Source organism: Lissotriton helveticus, chromosome 9 (assembly GCF_964261635.1).
Source record: "Lissotriton helveticus chromosome 9, aLisHel1.1, whole genome shotgun sequence".
In the NCBI taxonomy this organism is placed as follows: domain Eukaryota; kingdom Metazoa; phylum Chordata; class Amphibia; order Caudata; family Salamandridae; genus Lissotriton; species Lissotriton helveticus.
In genome coordinates, this window is record NC_136070.1 from 281,395,613 (window position 1) to 281,417,702 (window position 22,090).

The following is a 22,090-nucleotide window of genomic DNA, read 5'->3' on the forward strand; positions in this document are numbered from 1 at the left end:
GCCCGGGCTTAGCCCGGCGCAGTCCCGCACGCGTCCCGCGACGCGGAGGGAGCCTCGTCCTTTATCAGCGCCCCTGGGCGCGCAGCGACCGGAAATGACCCGCTTAGGCTGCTGGGAGCTGTAGTCCGCCGCCGGCCGTGCAGGTGGAGAGCAACGGCGGAGTGCAGCACTCACAGCGTGTGGGCCCCAGCAGCAGCAACGGAGTGTGCCCGGTGAGTCCCTCCTGCTCCTGGACTGTGTCCCCCCGCTCCTCAGTGGGAGCCTCGTCCTTTATCAGCGCCTCCGGGCGCGCAGCGACCGGAAATGACCCGCTTAGGCTGCTGGGAGCTGTAGTCCGCCGGCGGCCGTGCAGGTGGAGAGCAACGGCGGCGTGCAGCACTCACAGCGTGTGGGCCCCAGCAGCAGCAACGGAGTGTGCCCGGTGAGTCCCTCCTGCTCCTGGTCTGTGTCCATGGCCGACTCTACCTTTACAGTATCCCCATTATTAATGATTAAGTCTAGCGTGTGACCTGCGCTATGTGTGGGGCCCTCATTACACAGCGTCAGATTTGCAGTCAACAAAGCGGACAGTAAAGTTTCAGCTAGGGTACAATTATCCCTATCCACATGAACATTAAAATCCCCTAATAAAAGAAAATGGGAATGTAAGAGTGAACTCTGAACAATCATATCCAGCATGATTCCAAGCTGGAGATGGAACCTTCCGGGGGGCGATATGCTAATAGCCCAGTCAGTGTGACCTGAGGGCCCATCTGGATACCAAAATGTAGGCCTTCCGCTCCTGATATCTGGATAGGGGTTGATGAGGTAAGCGTGAAAGCTGCCTTAGTTATCACCGCTACACCTCCCCCTTTCTTGTCCTCACCTCGATTAGCAAAACACATTTTGTAGCCCATAGGTACAGCTAGTGCAATAGCCGTCATATTATCCTCCCTGAGCCAGGTCTCTGTTAAAAACAGAGCGTCCCACTCATGATCCTCGAGGAGCGACCAAATGTCGGCCGCGTGCCTAGGCAGCGATCTACAATTTAGAAGGGCTGCTTTAAAGCACACGGACCTTGGCACTACTGTTTTTGCAGGTGTCTCATCGGCCGCCTTCCCGTAAGCCCCTAGGGTGAACCCGCAACGCTCGCATGTCTTAGGCGAAGACCTCGCCCCAGCATCATCGGGTGATCTCTGCAGCCTTGGTCGGTGTTTAGCGCCCACAGGTCTGCGGATGACCAGGCAATCCGACCCCCAACCCGCGCCTCCCGGGCAGCATGGCCGGCCGTGGTCGCAGTCTGCTCGCGGACGGGCGCAGACGGGCTTTCCTTTGGCGCGCCCGCTGCGCCCGTCCGCTGCGCGTACGGGGAAAACACATGATTTGTAAGAGGGGGCGTGGCCTGTTTGAAGGGGGGCGTGGTCAGTGTCCTCTGGACAATGGCGACGGCGAGAATGGTATGGTACCGCTGCAGCTCTTCCAATCAGCTGCGCGGGACTGCCAGAGTTTTAAGAAGTTTTACCAAGCAAGTGCCCAGAAGGGGGAGCGAGTGAGTTAAAATACAATTCAAATACACAATTTTTTTAAAAACACAGGTTACGCTATCTCCCGGCTTCCGCCTCAGGAGTTTAGTTTGTCTCTACTGCGTGCTCGCATTCAGCGCCATTTAAAGGTTAGGCGGGGGCGTAGCCTGTTTGAAGGGGGGCGTGGTCAGTGTCCTCTGGACAACGGCGACGGCGAGAATCGTATGGTACCGCTGCAGCTCTTCCAATCAGCTGCGCGGGACTGCCAGAGTTTTAAGAAGTTTTACCAAGCAAGTGCCCAGAAGGGGGAGCGAGTGAGTTAAAATACAATTCAAATACACCATTTTTTTTAAAACACAGGTTACGCTATCTCCCGGCTTCCGCCTCAGGAGTTTAGTTTGTCTCTACTGCGCGCTCGCATTCAGCGCGATTTAAAGGTTAGGCGGGGCGTGGCCTGTTTGAAGGGGGGCGTGGTCAGTGTCCTCTGGACAATGGCGACGGCGAGAAGGGTATGGTACCGCTGCAGCTCTTCCAATCAGCTGCGCGGGACAGCCAGAGTTTTAAGAAGTTTTACCAAGCAAGTGCCCAGAAGGGGGAGCGAGTGAGTTAAAATACAATTCAAATACACAATTTTTTTTAAAAACACAGGTTACGCTATCTCCCGGCTTCCGCCTCAGGAGTTTAGTTTGTCTAGGAAATATGGGGGTCCCCGGTGAGTTACTTCAAGAACTTATCAGACTACACACAGGGAATTATGCCAAAGTCAGATGGGGGAAGGGAGGTGAAGTATCAAAGCCCATTCCTGTGAGTCGCGGCGTGCGCCAAGGCTGCACTCACTATATGTTAATGACATACCTACATATCTGAGGGACTGCAATCATGACTCCCCGAAGCTAGGAGATGAGGCAATCACGGCACTTCTCTTCGCCGATGATACAATCCTCATCTCCCTGAGTACGAAGGGTCTCCAAAATCTTGTGAACAAATTCTATGGTTATTGTGTTGAGAAGGGGTTAGAAATAAATTCGTCTAAAATGAAATATATGTCCATTACCCCACAAAAGTCCTTCAGGAAGAATTTGGCCTTAAATAATCAAAAACTGGAGTATGTGGAGAGTTTTAACTAACTAGGTATTATGTTGGACAGTACCCTTTCATGGAAGGGGCATCTGGTAAAAAGTAGATTGTCTTTCAAACAAAATTCGATGCCCATACTAAAAGTGCACGGTGCAAGTCATTCTAAAGCTATTACGCTGGCACTTGAAGTATTTAAGGCAAAGGCCCAATCAGCGGCACTTTATGGTGCTGAGGTTTGGGGGCATTGCTGCAAAAGCAACTTTGAACGGGAAGAGAATCATTTCATACGTAGGTTGTTAAAAATTCCAACTAGAAGTCCCCTAGTTCCAGTGTTTTTGGACATTGATCTTAAACGGACAGATCACCAAGCTATTTTAAGGCCATTGTTGTATTGGGTAAGGCTCCGGAGCTGTGCAATTATAAAAGTGGATTGTTAGAAGTTATTCAGATTGATGAGTACAAGAAAATTGCATGGTTAAAACATATTTCTTTTTGGTGTACTAGGTTAGGGTTATCCCATTATTGGGAAGAACCTCAGAATATGACACCCCCATGTAAAAAACTTCTAAAGTCCACCTTCTGGTCTTATGTCAATGGTGAGCTACTCCATGGTTCATCAATTGGCACATTGACCCAGAAATTCTTGAATGTAAAGGATAATGTTGCATTTGAACCGTTTATGGACGAGATAGGACCACCACTAGCAAAAACGTTATATTTGCAATTTAGATATGGGGTGCTCCAGACGAATGCAAATACCTGTGGGTGGGGGGGTAAAAATGATAGCGGTTTTTGTATTCTCTGCTCTCAAAAGGCAAAAGAAGAAGACGTCCATCTAATGTCTTTTTTTCCGGTCTATAAGCTACCTAGAGACCAATGGATCAGACCCCTCTGTAAAAATATGGGTGTTAGATCCTATAAAGAAGCAGAGCGTATAATTAAGTCTAATACCTCTCAATTGATAGTGGTTTGTATAAGCAGGTTTCTATTCAACGTGTACCTAATCAGAAAACAGCTTGGCCACAAGCTGTAATGTAATAATGGGGTCCGTAGTCTCCTTTACTTTGCACAAGTTACCATAGATAGCACTGATTTTATATTTTAAACATGGCTGTTAAAGGTTTTAAATCTGGCTTTTAAAATATAAAAACGAATTTCTTTTTTTTAATCTAAATTATAAAGTGAGATCGTGATTTTAATGTGGTATTTGTAAAGCTATTGATATGAATTAATTGTTGATTGCCCCTTTTCATTTATTGTAACCTGATTATGTGACTAACTGTTGGTATGGGTACTGTATATAATTGTTTGTAAAAAAAATTCTTTTGTACTTCCTGCTTTTATGGCTATATTAGCCGAAATAAAGTTGAAACAAACAAACAGATGAAAATTAACTTGGAACTACTGCCTGAGCCATTTGCCACTGTATTTATGTCCTGCATTCCCTATGCTTGCTGTCTCTCCTGTTCAGAGACTCTTGCTGTAGCAAACGGGTAAAACCTATGCTGCCTGCTTTCTCACACTCAATTATCAGTAAACCTTTCTGACTTGCCTTGAGAGATTTTTGCCAATTCCTTACTTTTCATAGGTAACTGTCAAATTCGGATGCTTCTGTGGGGTGTGTTCGACAAGATGGTGATCTACAACAGATCTTCCATCCACCGAAAAATCCTGCATCCTGAGCTGACACCATCACCCAACCATAAAACTTGCATATACCCTTTGATCTGGCTGACCCGCAATTATGGTGAAAAAGCTTGTGTTGGTGGCTTTATGCCCTGCCAGCGAACTCTACTTTTATTATGTTACAGCTGAAACTTTTCGTATAAATTTAAATATGAAATTTAAAAAAAAAAAAAACTATTTAAGGGTCAGATGTACTAAGCATTTTAACTGTTGCAAACAATTCAGTTCGATGTTTGTGACAGTTAAAATGCTTTTGGGATGTATTCAACCCATTTTAGGAGTTGGTGTATTTTTACTGATTCCTAGAATGGAACTGAAATCCCATATTGAATTGGTGTTTGGCGTGTTGTAGGCATCCCTTCCAAATACCAGATTGGTGTGATGTGTATCAATGTTTTGTGATCGAAATCTGGTTCAATTTGTTTTTTTTATTGTTATTACTGTCTCTCTAGTAGGGTTGGAGAGGTAATGCATTTGCAAAAGGGAAGAGTCTCTTTCTTCTTTGTGTATTGTTAGCTGATGAGCAGGCAGTGAGTTAAGGGATATGGTGACCAATAATTTGAAGCAAGGTTTGCCTATATCTGGCCATAAGGCTAATGTCTCTCAGAAAGTGATAAAAGGCAGTCAACAACTGGCACAGACCATGACAGTCCCTGCTGTACTAAAACTGGCACTGCTGACATCAGTTACTTCTACCACAAATAGTCTCAGCACCAGCTCCTTATTGGTCCCTGCAAGAGTAGTCTGGTGCTCTAGTACATCTACTCCGGAGGGTGATGGAGACTCAGGAGAGGGTTTAACTGAACGATGAGAGTCTCAGGAGAAAAGGTGGTCCCAATGACAGCCTCAGGGCACCCCTTAGCTACATCCATCTAAATCCTCATACAAAGAGAGAGAAGGTGTCCCTTTCGATTCCCTGGTGGCTGCTTTAATTGTCAGTTATTTACAGATATCCTTACCACAGGTAAGTACAAGGCACCAATGGTACACATGTGTGTTTTATACTCCCAGGAAGCTCACAGTTAATGGCTTCTTGTTAGAGTATTTTGCTCTGTTTTGACAACATGATCTGATGGCATTGTTTTCCTTCTGAATAGCGCAATTAATAATTGTTGTTAATTGCTCCACTGTATTATTATGTGTCCTACGAGATTGCTGGGCAGGGAATTGACTGCTGTTGTAACACCTGCAAGTGGATAAAAGTAGCATACATACTAAATAGTGCATTTTCACAACCAAAATCTCTCGAAATCGCCAGCTGGACTTTTATCCCCCTCATACAGTTATGCCCTTCTACCTGAAAAAAAGTATCAAAAACCTAGAGTTGCCTATGTTTCCAATCTTAAACTTTGAACACTGCCTTTCTCAAATCATACTTGCTATTCACACACAATTATCAATTCACTCTTGCCTAATTGTTCTCAGTTGCTTCTAATAGAGATTGGGCAAACTGACACAGTAGATTGTCAAGTGGTTCTCTTTTGGTTGTATCGTTATGAGAATTGTTGTATGTTTTCCTTGTTTCAAAAGTGTGTGTGTGTGTGTGTGCGTGCGTGCGCGGGTGTATGTGTGTGTGATTCCCCACTTCTTTTCTGAAGGAATGACCACAGGGGTCTAGGAGAAAGACCTGTTTTCTTTGTACATAGAACATACTTGGCTATGGTTATGAAAGTTAATATTAAGAACTATCCTAAGTCGTGGCTGGAGGGCAAGTAGAATAGAGACTAGGCAAAGTTAGTTGATACTTGAATGCAGATCTATGCAGGTCTGGGCTCTCTAGTCTGAACAGGGATGCATGATACACAATGGTTGTATAAACTTTAGATTACAGACATCAGAAAATATGTCTAATTCACCTTCCATCCCTGAAAGTTTTAGAAATTAGGTTTACATGATACACCTTTGTGTTGTGTCTTTCTGATCAAATGAAATCAGCCCGTAGGTGAGAAGCAAACAAGGAGAGGATGCATTCATTTGGACTACTTTCATTTGGAATAATTCAACCGGATTGACTCAAATAATTTGCCTGTTAAACCTGGCATCTTTGGCATGTTTTTCCCCTGCCTTTTTTGCTTCTGACCTCCTGTTTTTTGCTGTAGGCTGAATTTTGTTTGTACTGGTGTTAGAACTCAGGGCACTTTACCACTGCTGATCAGTGCTAAATTGCAAGAGCCCCCTGTAAAAATTGTGATGGTGATTAGTTATCCATGATTGGCGGTAAACATCGTTTACCACGAAGTTTTTACAACGCGGTACCTTTAGCACGCATCCCTTACAACGCAAGTCGTTACCACGACTTGCGCTGGAGGGCGCTAAAAGATTAAAAATAGTAAATTTACTATCCAAACACCTTCCCTAGAGTCCACGGGGACTGGTGTTAGAATAGTAAATTATACTATTCGAAATCAGCGCCCCCCAACGCAAGTCGTGGTAACGACTTGCGTTGTAAGGGATGCGTGGTAAAGGGATGCGTTGTGACGGTACGCGTCGTACCGTCATACATCCATGATTGGCATATTTGATTTACTGGTAAGTCACTAGTAAAGTGCAGTGCATGTGCCCAGGGCCTGTAAATCAAATACTACTAGTGGGCCTGCAGCACTTACTGTGCCAGCCACATGAGAAGCCCTGCAACCATGTCTGAGACCTGTCACTGCAGTGTCTGTGTGTGCAGTTTTGAACTGCCATGTCGATCTGGCAAGTGTATCCACTTGCCAGGCCAAAACCTTCCCTTTTACTACATGTGATGCACCCCCTAAGGTAAGCTTAAGGCAGCCTCATGGACAGGGTGCAGTGCATTTAAAAGGTAGGACATGTACTGGTGTGTTTCAGATGTCTTGATGGTGACATACTGCTAATTTCGTTTTTCACTATTTTCAAGAGCAATCTCTCACATATGTTATCAATGGAGCTACCTTGTAACCTCTTACAAGTGCAACTTCCAATTAGGAAGAGATAGAGATTTGGAGTTTGGGGTCCTTTAACTCACAATTTAAAAATGCATCTTTTAGTGAATTTGGCTTTTAGATTACGTGTTTGAAAATGGCACTTTTAGAAAGTGGGCATTTCCTTGCTTTACCATTCTGTGCCTTTGCCTGTCTGTGGAATCAATATCTGGTTTAGACTGACAGTTGACCTGTTTGTGCATCCACTCTAGCTAGACAGTCACACAAAGGGAGGCGATATGTGCCCTGTATATCCTGATGGCCCATCAACAGGTTGACGGGTCTTCCTGAGCTAAAGTTGGGAGATGAGTTATCACTGACCCCTGAATAGGGATGCGCCTGTCCTCACACAAAGCTGTCTCCACCCCCCTGCAGTGTGTCTGGAGCCAGTTCAGGGAAAGGCAGTGTATTGTGCACTACAAAGACTTTCCTTTGAAGTTTGCCTACTTCAAAGGCAGCAACTAGTAAAAAGTACTGGAGCTGTGACACCATTACTTCAGAACACTTCTGGACTAAGAGGAGGTTCTGCCAGGAAGAGCTGAGAAGCTGTAGGAGGGGAACTGTCACTCTGCGTGTTGCTGTGTTGTGCTGGCTTACTGCTTATCTTGGGCAGTGAAAGGACTGGACTTTGCATTCTGTATACTACTTGCCAAGGTTCTCCACAGGCGTGTGTGTGCTTGCCTCCTGTTATGAAGTTTTAGGGCCATTGCGACTTCACCTGTAGCCCCTGAACTCCTCAGCTGGGAATTTTGACCTGCCAAGTGGTGCCAATTCCAGTTCTGGGCCCTTGGAGGTGGCTTTCCTGCAAAGTGCTGAAGAAATCCACGCATCGACCTTCAGTGCCTGTTTTTCCCGCCGCAGCAACTCCCTGTGGTTGATTAACCAATGGATCGCCGTAGTGCGGCCGAAGAATTGACACAGCACCTGCCCTGCGGCTGAAAGATCACTGCAGCCCGAGTCCTGAGCTCTGTGTCACTGACGTCCGGGGCACCCTCTCTAACTCGGACGCAGGCCCTGCAGTGTGGCTGATGAAATCGACACATCGCCTGCCATGCAGCTGAAAAGCTGATGCAGCACCTGTTTCGTCACTGCTGCATTGACCCAGGGCATTCGATTAGTTACCGCATCGCACCTGTGCTCTAAGTTCTTCCTCGACGTTGCCCAGCAGTAAGAAACCGAGGCCACCCATTCAGAAACCGACGCATCACCTCTCCTGACAATAAGGAACTCACGCATCCCCTCACCTAGCAGTAAGGAAACGATGCATCACATCCCCTAGGAGCAATGAATCGATGCACCGCTTTGCTTTTCCGGTGCCTCACCTCCCGTGTGCCGGTTTTAGTCTTTGATTTTCACTCATCCCAGGTGCTTTGTGATAAAAGTGTCACATCCATTCTTTCTATTGGACTGAACTATTTTGAACCTTTTAAAAGTGTTAACTTTGCTTGTGTATATTGGGTTTTTGTCATTTTATTCAGATAAATATTGATTATTTTTTTTAACTGGTGTGGTGTCCTTTTGTAGTGTTTTACTGTCATAGTGTGTGTTTGTACAAATGCTTTACACATTGCCTGTGAGATAAGCTGGACTGCTTGTGCCAAGCTGCCAGAGGGGTGAGCAGGAGTTATCTTTGGTGTGTAACTCCCTTACCCTAAGTAGAATAAGGGTCCCTACTTGGACAGGGGGCAAGCCACTGTCAACTAGAGACCCCCATTTCTAACATTGCCTATAATTAACTTTAACTGTATTAAATCCCCCCCCCTCGATTAGGGGCAGGGTTATATCTTTGAAGTCTGATAATATGGAATGGTTCTAAGCATAAATGTAGGTTTTAAGTGTTGAGCTTGGGATAGTGCATTAATATCTTTGGGGTTGGCTTGATTTTACAGGTTTATTCTAATCATTAAGATTTAATGCATAGAAATCTACCTCTACATTTATGGATTTGGACTTAGGACTTTTATTACCTTAGGATCTATGCTCTTGTGGTAAGGCTAAAAGGGTTGGATATAAATTTGGCGATTCAGAATAGGGGGATATTTGGATTGTCAACCATTATTATTTATCAGTTATGTTACTACTCAGTCAGCCCACACCACACCCATCTACTTCCGGCTTAGTTTTTCACAAGTCACAGAGTGAGACCAATTCATAATTTCCAATGTGTTTCTCTCCCATAGGAATCTTGATTTCCATGCCTCCCACTGTAATAGTTATCGATGCTTACTTAGCAGTACCTAGCCAACATATCTTCCTCCTGAAGAATATGCTTTTTTTACCATCCTTCCGCAATCCGCTCCTAGTCTGCTCAAAGCAAGCAGCATCTTTATCACCATAGTAACTACTCCAAACACAGGTCCGTACACAGTGAGGATTATGGCACTATTTATTGAGGTCAATAGCAAATATTGCAGAATCAATTACAAACCATCTGACAATGGGATGGGCACTGATTCTTGGCAAACACAAAATTGTAACATGCCTCTGGGCTTTCGGCAGCCTTCATTACCATCCTATCGATAGACAGCTTTCTGGGAGTGTGCCTGCTGCTGTAGAAAGGAATGCACAGTATCAATATGAAGGTATGACAATACCAAGACCGCTCCCTTGGGAAACAAGCCAGAGGACGTCACTTGTAGAAACCTTAGGCAGAGGCAGCATAATTTTACTTCACACCACTGAACCTGTGCCAGCCTTGGCTGCTAAAGCAAATCTTTGTGCCCATCTTGTACGTCAGAATGAACCTGTTCCTAGGTAGATCGGACCAGGATCTCCGTTGTTTCAACACCGGGTAGGTATTGACCTCAGGGGTAGCGAGGAGTAGCAGTTACTACAAACAGACTTCATCGATGGTGCCCAAGGCATTGCCCTTGCTAACCTTAATCATGAAGGCAGCAGCAGGAACAGGTAGTAAACCAGGATCAGAGTCCTGTTTGGCTTCTGTAGTTTTCACTCTTTGCCCTTCACCTTATCACTTATTAGCAAATACAATGCTGTGGAGGGGCTGGGAGAAGAGGCCAACACTGTTATGTCATTGCAGTCAAACGTGTTCAATGGAACTTCCGCCCCCTCCAACGCGTCTATGGGTGAATCCAGGTCAATGACAATAGGAAAGCTAAACCATCAGACCATGCAATTCTGATATTCAGCTGCATTCACCTACAAGAAGGAAAATGAAAACAACACAGTTTTCTCCAAAGAGTTTATTAAAATATAAAAACAACAACATATGTCATGTTCCATAGCAGTCCCGCTATGCTGTACAATTTACAATTTACTCAGCTGCAGTCTTACATTCTTGAAGGGGACTGAGGTGAAGGGATCCTGCAGATGTCAGGCACTCACACTTAAAATGTGGGTGAGAGACGAGCCTGAGGCGTGACGTTATCCGAACACAAACAGGGTGCGAAGACCCTTTCGTTGGTGAACTTCATTAACACGCCAGAGGCGTTCTCCTGCCACCTTTATTGGATGCCATTTAACATATCTCCCATTTTTCATCCCTTCTCCATCATCCCGCCTCAGCAACTCATTAGCACATAGGTTGACAAACACAAACAGTAAATTTACAAGATGGTATGGGTGTCAAAAACACATTCGGGTAGAGAGCAAGGATAGTTGCTTACAGAGCACATGGAAATAGCATTGTCAAGATCAGAAAACATAGTTGAGAGTTGAAATTGGAGGCGCCGTTTCAGAAATATTTAGGTTGCCTTCAGTCTTGTATGGTAAAGAGCGGAGACTGCTGAAAAATTGGTGGAAGGATTCTATCAAAAGCCATACACAAATGTGAACTGGTCGAAAGGTAAACCTGGAGAAACGGCTCGATGGGCCATTAGCTGATAGAGCACTGCTCTCTCCAAGCCCCATTGGCTATCGTGAGGTGACGTCTACCAATGGGGAGGTGTTCTATGAGCTTGTCCACCTATGCCCCATTCCTCCACAGAAAAGCCTGTTTGCATCACTTTGTGTTGTGATAACGTTGTACTATGTGGGTGGAGTAAATGCACCATCATTTCTGGCATGCTGTTAAACAGAGTATCTGAGAGCATCCTTATACCTGGGCTCTTCTGAGTTTGCAACACACAATGATAACATCAGTAGTACAAAGGCAAGCCCATGATCTTTGCAGTGTGCTTAGGACATATACAGCTTTAGCAACACAAGCATCCTTCATATGAAGTAGCAGCCTGTTTGGCAAGTTTAGTTAATGTATATTTTGCTGGCCTGAGATACAACCTTCTCATTATTTTGGCCCAGAATGCATTTATTTCCAACATGTTTAATCTCACTCCTTTTAGGTTCTTGACTATGGCTGATTTTTTCCACAACCTGCAAATGAATTGTCTTCGTCTAGAATATGGCAGTTTTCAGGCTTTCTGCAGCTCTCCGATTACCATCAAGATGAAACAGAGGCACTTTTGTGAAACAGCAAATGAACAGGAGTGTATGCAGGAAGATGTAAACGGTTCATCTGTTTAACATTTTTCAAAAAGTGTTTAGAATTTTTGAAGTATTTTGTACATATTTCATATTTGATTTACATATATGATTAAAACACCTTACCCCCTCCCCAAAGCTGCTGTTCTATAGGAGACATTGCATACCCTTCAGTTAACAAAATGTTCAGTGAAGACCTCACCAATGTCAATAGCAAATGGGTCTGAGGGAAACTTATAGTAAGGTGGGACTAGAAATACTAGTTTTTCACGCCCCTCTTAGTACTCTATTCCTGGTTCTCTGGCTGTATCCTCGGAGAATAACAATGAAGGCCCGCGCCTTACTAGATGGAAATAGTGGTATGTATTGGTCACACAATCTGTTACTTTAAAGGGTCAGTCGAGACTAATGTTCTGTTCGGATGAGCCCTTAATCTTCAAAACAACGCCTGTTTAAAGTGTACTTTTGTTCACAAAGGTTTGTATGTTTGTTAAGACTAGTTTAGTGCCTAGTGCATAAACAAGAACAGGTTTGTTGTTAGATATGAATAGGGCAATAGTCCCCTGGGGAGAGGAAGAACGCTATTGTATCTGATGGGGGCTGCCAGCAGTTTGCCAGAGGGTGGTTACCACACCCAGTAGGTAAACAGCCGTCTGCTACACCCAGAGCCCACATCGGCATGAACGAGTAGACAGATCCCGCCAAATCTACAAGACATAATAAGAAAGGCAAAACTCTATGATTCACATAAATTTAAAAAATAGTAAAGCTCACCTTTGAGGAGCAGCAGCAAAAATGGAATAAACTAGGGAATGGGCATATTCAAGATAAAACACGAAGACTGGTACAGTCCCTTTATAAACACAAGCTTACTGTGCAGTCAGTCTGGTTGCATTTAGTGCCACTCTAAAGGGGATACATTCAGGGATGCATTAATCTTTCTTTCATTTACTTTTATTTTTGTGGGTGTACTGATGAGAAGAATGAACATATACATAGGAAAAAATGTTATACTCGGTTGTGAATATTTCACTAAAAGCATTCCTTTGCAGCAAGCCTGATAGAGAAAGGTTTGATGACACAATGTAGGCGGGTCATGCTTTCTTCCAGGAAAAGTGAGTATGCATTAGACTTATTAATAACAGCGTTCCTGACCTGTTATTAGGCTCAAGCCTCTGAGAAGAGTAGGTCTTTGGGTGCAAGCTATGATGCAAATGAAACCTAGTCTTGGGTCAGTGAATTACATGATAATATTCTGCCCTTAAATCCTTGCAAGTGTCCTGTGTCCAATACAGTTTACAGCCCTACACTTCTTAAGACTTTAGTCTTTGCTTTGTCTGAATGTCGTGCTGGCAGTTGAACCATTAATGAGGGGAAAACATGACCAATGCTGTGTTAAGACCACTAACAGAACAATAGTCGTAACCCTCTCCTCTGCAGTGATATGGCCATGAACAGTGCTATGGTGGACAATTAACAATGCTATGTTGAGGATTCAAACAATGTTGTAGTAGGTCTATTATTAGGACTACAATTAGACCATAAACAGAGTGGCTCCATGTAAATCAATAATCCCTCTGTGAAAGCATCAACAGTGAGGTGAAAGCATGAACTGTGTTGTTATGAGGAGTTTCAGCAGGGTTATGGATATATCATCACCAGTTCTGTGATGAACCCATTAAGCATGCTATGTTGAGACCATCAAAAGGTTTAGGTGGGACTATTTCTAATAAGGCCATCAAATGGTTGTGGTACAGTGATAATGTCCTGGTGATTAGGGCACGGCGCTAGTTGATTGATGATGAGAGAGTATAATGCCTTTCCTGAGAGGATCTGGCAATACCTGAGGTTCAGCGTGTGTTGTCTAACACTTAGGCAGTTCCTGAGCACTAATGAGGTACATTAGATGATGCGCTGGTTCCTGGCCGGTAGTGTGGTTGGTATGATTGAGGCCATTTATTAACTTGTGAATACAGTAACTGGCCTGCACTGAAAGTTATTTGAGACAGGACAACTTCTAACATACAGTTAGGGTTGCCTGGTGATTCTGTGTAGTGCAAAATGTGCCGTATTAGCTAAATGTAATCAGTATCCGTGAGGTATATCCATTGGTGAGGCAATTTTTTAGTTTGTGTGTGCTTAATTTTGTGATGTGGAGGTACAGGCTTGCAGGTTATCTAACAGGCAGTTTTCTAAATCTGCAGTATTTTTTAACTAGTAGTGGGAGAGTCTTCACTCTTACGTGGGGTATATCAGATGCTATGACCTTCTCTGGTCTAACTAGTCATGGGGCATAAGATCAGCACTTTGGGCTCCAAAGTGTACACATTTGATTTCTTGCAATATGGATTGAATAACCATTGAAACATTTTTTTACTAATGTTGGAAACAAGATTAAGGGACTCATTTATATATTGGACAACAGGGTTAACTCATTCAGGGCAACAAACTAAAATACTATGTTGCACTGACATCGTCCTCGCTCGTCAAATTTAGACGTGACCCCCAAGCGGGTGGTCATATCTAAAGAACTGCTGTGACAACGTTGCCTATCATTCCTGTTTTAAATTTGAGGCACCACTTCGTCAAGATGATGGAACTGTACGTCAAACTTTTTTTGGTTTTTTTCAATTCTGAAGCAGATTTTTCTTGCCTCTCATCACTAGGGTTTTCCTGGCAATGATGGGCAATAAAAAACTGATATATGTCTGCCCATCTAAATTGGTTAAGGGAACATATAGATACTTCTCCATCAGAGAAGTTTGGCCAGGGCAGAGGTGAAGTAATCCATGCCATTTGGCAATCTATGGTCTGCTCGCTTTTAAATCTTTCGGGCAGACAGACCATTATGTTGGCGGTAACGCTACTCCGTCATGGTTGCAACGGGGTATCCTTACTGCAAACATATAAATCAGTTACTAAGTCTGGCATAAAGCATGGCTTATGTCATGAACTGATTTCCAGTGAGCTACGTTTGTTGACTGAATTGCATATGGGCTATAGTGTGGCTAATATGATGATAAAAAAACACTGCTTCAGTTACGTGTATCTGATTCAAAGACATTAATTGATTTGCTGTGTGACTGACTCAAAAACACAGTACCGGACCTGCAGTCACGCCTACTCACAAAACTGTCCATCCCTGACCTGCAGTTCTGTGCCATGCATTGTGGGTCAACTGATGTTGTTACTAACAACCAGAGAGCTCTATTTATTGAAGGGCAATGACATTGTGTGAGAGGTTGTTACAGTGAAGCGCTGTTCACAATGGGGCATTTCTGTGTCTTAACTGATATCTCTTGTCCCACAAAGAGTCTATGTCTATTAAAATAAAAAAACAATTGTGTAGAAGGCTGCAGATGACCCTATGGTTGTATAACTTCATGCACTTCCACTATTCTTTGGGAACACAACAAAAATAACGTGCAGAAACAACAGGTATGTTAACATTAGCGAGTATACATTTGGGATGGTACAAAGGAATACCTATTGACAAACACCAGAAGTCAGAAAATTACCCAATACAAGGGCCCAGGACTTCCTACATCATTCACTCCGGTTCCAAAGATCATTGAGTAGGCATAAAGGGCTTACTGAAATATGAAACATTCACAATTAGAAAGGGGTATTCGTTCAATCAGAAAATGCTACTCATAGCCCATGAGGTGAAGGATGGCCCAGAGAAGTGTCCCACTATTTTATGATATGATGTCAACTTCCATCCACTAGATACCTGGTGCATGGCATATTCTGAACTGTAAGTGCGGCAAACCTAGTAAAGTGGTTCCTACTTTTGTTAGCCATGATCGACCCGTGAAGAGAGGAGTAGGTCAAGTGGATGGGTTTACAAACTTCTGAAGTTTTAACCTGGCATGTAACTTCTCTCCCAAAATCCCTTTTTGCTCATGAGGATTAAGGATGTCCAGTCCCACTGCTGTCACCTGTTTCTGGCAACATTTGTGAGTGCTCCAAAATGATCACAGGTGGTCAAATGAATACATGAGTTAGTAGCACTTTGAATCCCTGACTGTGTATCCCAGTGACCTCGTGAATATATCAATGGACCTACTGAAAGGGACAGATACTAATCTAGTGGCATAAATGTGCTTGGTCTCCCCTTATAAAAGCGTGGATGTTGCAGGCAATCCTTTGAAATGTGTGTGCATCTCCTCTGTTCCTCCACAGCCTTAGCAGCTACAACTTTCCCCTCATACCAATACCCTCTTCATAACCCAGTCTCTCTGCTTCCTTCTTCCTTTTCCATGGACAGAAAGAACCCTTGCAATAGATATACAAGTTCATTTGTGGGGCGCCTCATTTGTCAATCTTATTCACTTTTGGTATTCCCTCACACATAATTTAATGCCTAACTTGCAGAAATGCTACCTCAACCACTGATTCTTGGATTTCTCCACTTTCATTTGCTCACTACTTACCCTACAACTTGAGGTAAACATTCCTCCACAGTTTATGTTCCTTTGGTACATCAAACTACTTTTTCTTTACATTTCCACATGGACATGCTCTCAAGGCAGTGCGCAGATGCTAGCTTTACTGCCAAGGATTCCACTTGAGGTAAGTCATGTGCACCCACTATCACGTCATCCAGGATGCATATCGTGAGATTGCTGCAAAGAAATAAATTATCTTACAAAATCTAAGAGAATGCCAGTCACTTTTTAAAAAATACCCCAAAAGCAATGTCTCAATAAATAAATACTGTTTCCTGCTGGCAGGAATATTAAGGTTAGTTCCGTTCCTGGTCTTATTCGTCACTGACCGGTGTCATATTTATTTTACTTACTGTCTTCCTTTAGGGCCAGATGAGGAAGCAGTATTTAACAAATAAGTTTATTTCTTTATGATCCACTTTTGACTTCTTCCTGCAAAGTATCTTTTGTCATTCTCTTAGAATCTTGCCTGGTTGGTCTTCATTTTTGTAGCTAATATTTCTGGTTCATCCAGATGCCAGATGATGTAGACCAGCCACTGGTCAAGCTTCTCATCTGACCTAACCAGAGATTTGTCACTATCTTCATGTTATGTTTTATGACTGATGCGTTTGAATGAGCTTTGCCTTCCTGGGAGGTTTCACCTTTAGCAGAAACTCTTAGTCATGCAGCCATAAAAATGTGGACAGAAGACTAATACTTGGGCTACAATGTCTATCTTTGATTACTTCTAGTGTATCCTCTATTACATCTCTTTTAGTCTTGGCTTGCCGAGTTCATCTCTTGTTGAAGGCACCATCTAACCACAGTCTGACCTCTTTGAGGTTGTAAAAGAATGGTCCTTTGCCTCCCAGATAGGCAATTTTCTGTCTCTGAACAATGCACACTCTCTCGAAAGCAACTCCATATGCTACATTGGTGTTGTTGTCCATGCAGTCAGCAACAACCTGACACTGAGCAGGCAGGGGAAAGTGTTCCATGAGCTTCTGAGCTGCAGCACAGCGATCTTCTTGGCTTTGGTGCGTTTTCACTTCAAAAGAGGAACACTCATTGCCAGGAGCTGCCCAGCCGTCCGAAGGATGAGCCTCATCAACGTAGACCAACAAGAAGTCGGCAACACCAGAGAACTCTTCCACCAGTTGGCTGAAGGCCGGCAACTGGCTGACAAATGGGGGTCAGCTGGCAGAGCCAAAGTTGACCACCAGCGGCCGATCTGAAGAGGCAAAGTCCAGGATCCCGCATTTTCTACCATCATTTTTGCTCTTCTGGTCCCCTGTCACATGAACCACACTGGAATTTGGAGCTTCTTCACCCAGTTTGACCTAAAACAAGACAATAATATGAAGTATTAACTTGTGTAATAGCATTTCACACCAACAGTTCCTACTGTTACTTTATCAACAATTAACAAGAAAACCCTATTGAAAGTTTGAAACTTTTTAAGGGTGTCACATAATACGGGTGGCAAGTGATAGGACTGGATCTTCAATACCAGCCTGTAACACATGATTTACATGTCAAAAGACTAGTGATATAATCAAGTTGACAGATTTTGAGTTTTGCATGTTATGGGCGATTAACAATAAATACATTAAGCACATGACTGACATGCCCTCTAATACATTTAATGGTTGACTTGTTGCACGTGTGGACCATTTTATGGTTACCAGGTAGCAAATGTGGCATACTCAAAGATTGCCAGGCTGGAATCAGACCCCATATTTCAGGTGAAATGAGTAATGTTCTGCGTAAAGCTATGGGTACATGCTTTTTAGTCACTGCAGTCTGCGGTGCTTGAAATTGCAGGTTACTCCCCATAGCTGATGAGCATTCTGCATCTGAAGCACAATCAGAACTTTAGAACATTCCTTGACATCCAGTACTGTAAACTGCACTGCTCAAATGGCAGTGGTAGAACTCAATCTGCAGTTCTACTCAATGGGTGTCACTGCTCCCTGATCAATTGCAGGGTGCTTTGGTAAATGACTGGGCAGGAGAATGTTTCAACAAGTCCATATCAGTTTTATCCATGGTTGTCGGTGTGTTCTCATTTAATGTCTTGATGTCATAGATGAAGGATTACGAAATGGAACAACTTGATATAGTCAACCAACCACAAATATTACAAAAAGCACACAAACTTATGACATTACTCGAGTTTTTAAGAGCATCCTGGCAATCTTTTCCCTTCCACTTATTTTTTTTTTAAAAAGTCCTCAAAATGGTAATAATGAAAGTTTTACTCCCTTCTAATTTCCAGAATTGAAAAACAAAACACAAAATAATAAGCGATTGGTTTCTCACTACAATGCATAGAGGAGAAAAATAATATAAGGACCCATGATACATTGTAATTTTGAAAAGTAAATAGTCCCTCATGCACAGCAATACAATTTCACCGCAGGAGGCTGAAGGATGTGGAAAGAGAGTAATACTCCCCTAGGTGGATTTAAACCACACTCTGTGGCATATTTATAAGGCATTTACGCAATGTAGCGCAGCAAGTAAAGTCGTTCCTTTATGTGAAAGGGAGAGAGCAGAACTGCTCCATATAATCAAACAAATGCCAACTTTTTTTCTCTCCATGCCATGGCGCAGGTTGAATTGCTTAGCGCCAATGTGGGTACCCTTGCGCTAAGTGGTCTCTTCCTGCTCAGAAACTATCCTTGGAGGCGTTTTCCGCTTTTTATGTGTGCTGCAGATTGCAGCACACATGCAAAGGGGAAATAACAAGGAGCAATAAACATATTTCTTTTGTTCGCCAGCATAAGACAGGTGCACCATTTGGTGCAAACCCATGTCTACATACATCTCTTTGCAAAATATGGGTTTGCGTCAAAATCCATGGGGGGGGAGGGGTGCACAATAAAGCCCATGAACCACCCATGGCAAGATTCACTGACACACAGTGACTAGTTGTGTTGTGCTACTTTTTCTTAGAAAGCTACGCAAATCAACAAATTCCAAAAATTCCAACAAGGATTTTGTCTCAAGGTTGTATCAAAACCGTGACGCAACCCAGAACCAAACTCTTTGTAAATATGGACGTCTATGTATATGGTAACAATAGGTCCTGCAGAGACCTGTGCTGTTAAGTAAGAACTTAGCAGGCCTGGGGTAATGTAATCAAGATCAGAGTAGAAGACCTTAGACACAAGTGAAATTTAAAAGACGTATTTAAAAAATAGAAGAAAAAAAGTAATTCATACACCGCAGGACAAAGAAAGCACTGCTGTTACTGCCCTTAAATCGGTTTATCTGACCCCAAATATGTAGGACCTTTTCTTCTTTCATCAGATATATGTGAGTGATTATGTTTCACAATTCACCGACTTATCGCTATGTGCAAATTGAACTGTGAATGTTTCCTAGTTCATTTGCCCCAAAGTGCAAAAGCAACAAATTCCCTTAAAAATGGAGGCTAGTTTTTACACTACTCCCTTAAATAGGCCTTAATTTTGCTCTTCTAGCAGACCCACATAAAAGTAGCTGGGGTCAATCAATCAATGGGCGCCTGTGACACATTTCTTGCCTAATTACCTATTTGCCTTACATAAGAACTTTGAATGTGTTAGCCCTGGCTGTGGTGGCTCAAAAGGGACTCCTCCGCAATCACACTTGCCAAGTTACCGCCACATTAAACTTCTGCTGCCAGGGTGAAACAAAAACTCCCTTGGCCGGCTTGAGAGGATGACATTAGCCAAGTGCAACTCATTGTGGTGTAATCTGCGGTAATAAAAATAGTCGGAAGCTTTTTTGTGGAGTGATTACTCATCTAGCTGCAATGCTAAGAATTATACGTGTCCTACATTTCAAGGTTTCAATCTGCTGTTTGAGGAAGCAGGAGACATCTTGCTGGCAGTCTTTAATGTCTCTCTGTTCTATGTTATTGAAAGGGTGAGATTTTGATCGATAACTTATATCTATTGATCCAAACCTCGATCTGGTCGACTGAACCTTTATTGCCTGTCTTGGAAGGAAACAGTACACCTATCTGCAAATTAGTTCACCCAAGAAAGGACTCTACTCTCAAAGATCACGGACAACTTCTAGGTTTCAAAAGTTTATTGTAAAGATATAATGAGCTGCAAATACAAGCATCTCAGAATGAGATTCACGAGATACACAGGTCCAATTACATACATGTGCTCTCGAAAAGCCCTCAGACGAGCAACAGAAATCACTAACACAAGTTCTAAAAATAACAAAGCTATCAGCATAGACGCATATCTCTCCTTCATTTAGGTTGGAGGAAAACAAACACAGGTTAGGCGTCCCTACCCTGTTCTAGATGGTATCCCTACTTAACCAAATCCCAACCTAACAAAGGTGTCAGCAGTGAATGACCCCCAAGGGAAGTCACCCACTCTAAGTCTCTTGGTGAAAACCTAAAGTTCTCCAGTCATGACCCCTCACTGCCTACCCATCCACTCTCTTAGGGGTCCTCAGGTCTCTGCTCTAACTCCACCCAGGGGTGCTGTCCCTAATACAAAACAGTCAACAACATTTGAGACGCCCCTTGCGAAACGCCTCTCACGTGGTGCAACTTCAGGCTTTTTCCATGATGCTTTGTATTGGGCCTCAGACGTTAGAGTTGACCTTGCTTCTCAGATTCTTCTCCGGCCCGCTGATACCCCTTAAACATTCCAGAACCCTCCTCCATGTCTGGGCCGTCTACTGAACAGACCTCTATTCATTCACTTATAATTGGATCCCCCCTTTCCTGTTGCAGACAGATATCTGCCGCCAAGAACCCAACTCTCATAGACTTCTAAAAAGGCTTGCAACATTTCTCAGCCCAGACATGTACGTGTAAATCAATGCTAAAACATTTCAGGCCTACAATATTTCACATTATGATTATAGCATTCAACTTCTTCATTTAATTAAAACATGTTAAAACTCTTATTCTATTATTTAGAAAACATTACTATAAATCATGGCCCATTAATGCAATGACCAAAAACGTTAAACAATCTGTGTCGTGAAAAGAAACACCTTCCCTTTTAGCTCCAGCTCTGGCCCTGAGGCCTACCACTTTCTGCGTTTTACCACAGACCATCTTATATGTTAACAGCTACACGACATAGATTCAAAATAATCACGTCTAATAAAATCATATAATGTCACACATTTCTGTATTAGTTCCACTTCTACTTAAATCTCTATATTAGCTATACATTTAGAATATAATTTCAGATACTATTAGCACTCATGGCATTTCTCTTCATGAATTATGCTCTCTATAGGTAAGTGTGATGTACTCATACATTTATATCAGTTTGCGCTCTCTCAGTTCCCCCCTTTGATGACCTCTCGGGGTCATCACTAACATTTAAACTGCAGTTATTGCTGGCATTCTCTGCGCTTCCAGAGCTCTCAGACTCCTGTACTGATTATCTTGTATGGCAGCCAATCTCTGCAACTGTTCTCTTTGGGCCCTTTCTGACCTTCTTGCTCTGTACCATTTGAATACCCTCACCAATCCCCACAATATTATCCCACAGATCAATATTATGATGATAGGCTTTAGGATATACCATATAAAGCTTTTTCCTAAGGTGGAAAACCACCCTCCAACTGTACTCATTCCGTGGCCCACCTTTTCCCAGACATTTTCTCTACTCAAGTCTTCGATCTCTTTGTGTATATTAGTTATGTTCTTAATAACCTTCTCAAGGGGCTTCGAAGCGTCTGGAATGTAAGTGCAACATTCCTGGACCTTCAAAGCCTTACAGACTCCGCCCTCTTTTGCTAATAAGACATCTAATGCAAGCCGATTTTGAAGAACCATAGCCCTTATCGATTGCATCTCTCCTTCTACCAGCATTAAGGACTGAGCAGTGCTGGCAGACAACCTGTCGACAACTGTTGCCAGTCGTCTAATTTTAACATCATTAAGGATTATTCCCAAAAGAGGGAACATAGCTCCAAAAACATCTCCAACCATTTCTGCATCGCCTAAATCTCTCCTTCCCCTCGATGATGT

The 22,090-nt window shown here is 43.1% G+C and overlaps 1 protein-coding gene across 1 annotated transcript in view; it reads right to left on the minus strand.

Moving 5' to 3' along the window:
• Positions 1–9,578: 9,578 nt before the first annotated feature.
• DIO2 (iodothyronine deiodinase 2) overlaps positions 9,579–22,090 on the minus strand; it is a 38,007-nt gene continuing 25,495 nt past the window's right edge. Inside the window, exon 2 of the mRNA XM_078659993.1 lies at positions 9,579–17,423. Coding sequence (XP_078516119.1) covers positions 16,878–17,423 — 546 coding nt within the window. The 3' untranslated portion in view covers positions 9,579–16,877. The remainder of the gene's footprint in view (positions 17,424–22,090) is intronic.